At 53.7% G+C, this 4,807-nt stretch overlaps 1 protein-coding gene across 1 annotated transcript; it reads left to right on the forward strand.

Annotated features, from left to right (window-relative positions):
• Positions 1 to 453: 453 nt before the first annotated feature.
• On the forward strand, positions 454 to 771 carry KCNE3 (potassium voltage-gated channel, Isk-related family, member 3). Its single transcript, XM_009078810.1, has one exon. It carries the CDS (start codon positions 454 to 456, stop codon positions 769 to 771), a length of 318 nt encoding a protein of 105 aa, XP_009077058.1.
• The last annotated feature ends 4,036 nt before the right edge of the window (positions 772 to 4,807 follow it).

A 4,807-nucleotide genomic window follows, 5' to 3' on the forward strand; every position in this document is an offset into this window, starting at 1 on the left:
GGGAAATCCCCAAGGCGGTTTAAGGCAGTGATGCCTCCAAATGGGTCCACAGGGCTGTGTGGGGAGCTGTGTCAGCTCTGCACCCTGCAAGGGAGTGGGACATGCACTCACCATCCCCACACATCCCTGGGAAAAGCAGACTTTGAACCCAACCACCCTGGCCCCCTGGGACAACTGTCCCTGACCATTGTCCCCAGACCTGGGGAGGAGAGGGGAGCTAGCAGCTGCCCCGGAGCCCTGGGAGCTTTAGCCCCTCTGTGGAAGGAGTGAAATTTAGGGAGGGGGCTGCCAGAATGCAAAGGGTTTGGACACGTGCTCCTACCCTTGCTTTGTGGCAGAGAAGGTGATTCAAGGACCATTTTGAGGTCCAGCAGGGCCTCTCCAGGAGCACTGCCACCACGAGGGCAGCCTCTTCTGAGCCTCCCTGTCCTTCCCTGCAGCCTGGAGGAGGACATGGAAGAGAACAACCAGACGGAGAGCTGGCACCAAAGCCTGCAGGCAGTGATTAATGCCTTAAACCAGACGCTGCACGGGGTCATCCTGTGCCCTCCTGACCGCTCTGCCACCACAGCTGCTGCCACCCGCAACGCTGAGACCCATGCAGACCATCCTGGCCGCAATGACAATGCCTACATGTACATCCTGTTCGTCATGACACTCTTTGCTGCCACCGTGGGCAGCCTCATCCTGGGCTACACCCGCTCTCGCAAGGTGGACAAGCGCAGTGACCCGTACCATGTCTACATTAAGAACAGGGTCTCCATGATCTGAGCCTGGCCGAGATGCCTTGTCCCCTGGGAGCTGATGGATTTGGGGACATGTCGCTGTGCACATCCCGCTTTCTGGCTGTGGGATGTGGCAGTGCTGCCGGCCAGGCCGGTCCCAAAGCTGCTGGGAACCCCCACTGGTGTCCCCATGGAGGTGCTCTAGCCCAGTGTGAGCAGCTACAGCTCCAGTTGGGGTGTGACCTGGTCCCACAGACCCACCTTGGCTGAGCTCTGTGGGGATGGTGACGGCAGAGGCAGCTTCTTTCCCACCATGGCCTACTGAGTCTGGCAGGAGCCTTCAAGGAGAAAAATTCCCCACTTCTCTGCTTGGATCAGCCAGCATTGACCTCTGTGGGCTCCCAGCAGCTGCGTGACATGGACTAGCAGGCTTTGCTGGTGCTGAAACCCTGTAATTTTTGAGCCAGGCTGGACGCTACTTTTGGATGGGGAATTAAAGGAGGTGGTGGGTTCCAGGGGGGTCGTTTGCTTCTTCTCTGAGCAAAGTTGGCGTTGAGGGCAATCCATGGGACACCCCTCTGTGCTGGTACCCTGCCCTGGCTGTTGGTGCCTAGGCTGCTGCCAAGGGCAACCCCTTGGTGGCATCACAGCCCCTATGATGGGACAAATCCCCCAGGAGGGAGTGAGTCCCCCACTGGCATTGCAGCCAGCATCCCAGGGAGATGCTTTGTCCTTGCTGCTGTCCAGGGAGCATTCCTGGAGCCATGGGCATGCTGTGTGAGCATGGCCCGAGCCTGGCTGGAGGCTCTCTCCAAGCTCCGGATGGTGATGCCGGAGTTTTTCCTGCTTCCTTCCTGCTGTCAGCTGTAGCTTTGGCCTTTTGTACCTTTGCAGGTCCCAAATGTGTTTTCCACAGGGTGAGGGTGCAGTAGTGGACGGGAAGGGGATGTTCTTGGGTCCTGCTGGGCTCCTTGGCTTCCACTCCACTATTAAGTTGGCCAGGTTTGGGCCTGGCCCATGGAGTGGCTGGTGGCCAGGACAGTAAATGTCCCTCTCCTTCAAAACAGGCTGTGGGGCAGTGCCAGTTACCCAGCGTCTTGCACGTCTTAACCTGCTCATAATGGCATAATGAATACCTTTAATTGCAGCTAGATTAGCTGGCCCACAGGGGCCTTTCCGCCTGCATTCCAAGGTTAAACACAGCTTCAATCCTGAGCCCAAACGGTGACGCCAAACCCTAATCCAAAAAATAATAGTGGATCTGTGAGTGCAATTGTGGTAGGGCCAGAAACCTTCGTGCCAGAGGCACTAGGATTGGAGCAGCTCAGTGACCAATTCCTGATTTCCCATGCCTTCAGCTTGGGCAGAGAACCCAAAGCAGAGGGTTTTGGGGAACCCTCAGGGGTTGCCCACTTTGGGGCTGAGCCCACTAGGATTCGTGAGCCAGGCACGTGGTGCCAGCAGGGCTTTCTGGGGCACAGGTAAAACCACTGTCCTCTGGCACCTGGCCCGAGTGGAAGGTAGCTCAAGAGGCTTTTCTGTGTTTATCTTACAGTTGCAGCGGTGGGAAAGGAAAATAAACCCTTTATCTGTAAATAAATCAGGGGAAATTGGGCCAGGTGGGGACAGCTGAGACACATGCACTGTGCTTGGGTTGTCTCCACCTCCATGGTGTTTGTCCTCCGCTAACAGCAGCTCCTCCAGTGGGATGAGCCATGGAGCAGCCGCTTGTGCCAGGATGTGGGGCCCTGGGATGGGATAGCTGCTGGATGGTGAGTGTGGTACCCCAAATCCCCCCGGTGATGTGGTCTTCTTGCTTTTCCCAATGCCCATTGGCCCTTCTGGGAGAGAGGGTTGAATCTGGTGACTCTTAGAACCTCTTCTGCTGCTGTGATCCAAGAGGGAAACCCTGTTAAAGGGTGGCACATCATCAAAACTGAAGAAAAAAATATTGCTTTTCCCTAATCCAGAAGACTCTTGGGAGGAAAATCACTCCTGTAAGACATAGCTCCTGTAGTGATCATCATCCACCCGGTTTCTGATCAATCAGCAGCTCCTCAAGTCCATCCATGCAGTAAATCTGGACCAGAGCCTGTGGCAGGGCTGGGGGGATGCCCTGTGTGCCCCCACCCTGGGGCTGCCGGCTAGATGTCACCAGGCTGGGTTACAATATGCCAGTGCCACCTTGTGGCAGCTGCCTCAGGCTCCCCGTGTCAGAACCATCTGCTCCTTCCCCTGGACACCCTGGCACCTCTGGGGCAAGGAAAAAAAGGGTTGTCTCCTCTGGACCTTCAGCTTATGTCTGGCTGCCCTTGTCCTCTTGGGACCCATGACTCCAGCCTGTCTGGTGTCGCCGTGGGACTTGTGGCTCTGGGCTGGTTGAGTGTCCTCGTGACACCCACAGCTCCAGCCTAGCTGGTGTCTCCATGGGATCCATAGCTCTGGGTCAATTTGACAAATATCCTCAGCAGGGGTTTGTGCTGGGCTGCTTGAAGGGGTACTGAGACAGGGAGATATGGAGGGAAGACAGATCTGGGAGCCCCCTGAAATGGTTTTGCTTCAGTTGCCAGGAGAAGGATTTTGAGACTAATTAGGTGCTCATCCCAGGACTCAGAGGTTCCTCAAAGCCCGTGGGGCTCTGGCCTCACTCCCTGGGCTGTAGTCCCTGGAGCAGATGATTTCTGGGTAACACAGAGTTTGTTTTAATGGCAAAGAGGTGCTCTCAGGAGCACAGAGAGAAGAGCTGGGGCAGTGCTGGTCCTGGCTGAATCACTAAATCCAATGGTGCAAATCGTGGCTGACTGTATTTGGGTTTTAAGCAATGCATCTAGTAATAAAGATAGGGCTCATGGGAGCCTCCAGAGGAGGCCACAAAGTTGATAAGAGGACTGGAGCACCTCCCCTATGGAGACAGGCTGAGAAAGTTGGAGCTGTTCAGCCTGGAGAAGAGAAGGTTGTGTGGAGACCTCATAGCAACCTTCCAGTATCTGAAGGGACTACAGGGCAGCTGGAGAGGGACCGTTTGTTAGGAACTGTAGTGATAGGACAAGGAGTCATGGGGATTAATTGAAAAAGGGGATAATTAGATAAGATAGTAGGAAGAAACTCGTTACAGTGAGGGTAGTGAGGCACTGGCACAGGTTGCCCAGGGAGCCTGTGGATGCCTCAGCCCTGGCAGTGTTCAAGGCCAGGTAGGATAAAGTCTTGAGCAACCTGGTCTGGTGGGAGCTGTGCCTGCCCAGGGCAGGGGGGTGGGACTAGATGCTGCTGGCTGGTGGTATCTGTGTGTACAGCACAACACGGAACTCGAGACTGGACTTGGGATATCTGGGCAGGAATGTTCCAGCTCCTTGATCTTCCTTTAACTTCATCAAAGGAAAGCTAAGAAAATTGGAATTTGGTGATCAAGGAGGAGATCTTGTTAGCTGTAACTGAAATGACAGTCCAACACACAGCATCTGCTGTACCTCAAAATATAAGGGTAAGCTGCTTGTAAGTCAAATGAAATCAACTAAACAGGCTTAGCCCCAAAGGGGCTCTAGTTCCTTCCCTAAAAGCAAAACAACAGTTGAACCTTTTTGTTTGTATCTAGTTTCTAAAGGACACCAAAAAGCTCAGGTCTTCAGATTGTCACATTTGTTGATTTGCCTGTCTCAAGCACCTTGATAGAAACAGCCTCACAAAGTGCTTTTAAAGACCCGAGTGTGTTGCTGTGCTGAGCACAGCTCCTGCACTTGCCTAACCCAGAGAGGTCATTTTACAAGCTTTTTGGCTTTTTTAAAGCACACCATGGAAAAAATGCAGCATTCAGGAGACCTTTTCAGTACAAAACCTCTGCATTCCACATAACTTACCTTGTACTTTGGGATAAATTGGGGTGAAACGTCCGATCCCTACTCCTTGCTTGTTCTCTCCGCAGAACAAACAGGCCCATCACATCTCCTTTCTGCAGATGGATGTGCCTGCAGAGCACACACCGGGGCTATTAATATCGAGAGGGGAGGATTAAAAATAACCAGGTCTGTGTTTGGTTTCTGGCTTGTGAAGGACACACATTGATAAATTAGGGGACTGGTGTCTGA

This window comes from Acanthisitta chloris, unplaced genomic scaffold (genome assembly GCF_000695815.1).
Source record: "Acanthisitta chloris isolate BGI_N310 unplaced genomic scaffold, ASM69581v1 scaffold9467, whole genome shotgun sequence".
Lineage (NCBI taxonomy): Eukaryota > Metazoa > Chordata > Aves > Passeriformes > Acanthisittidae > Acanthisitta > Acanthisitta chloris.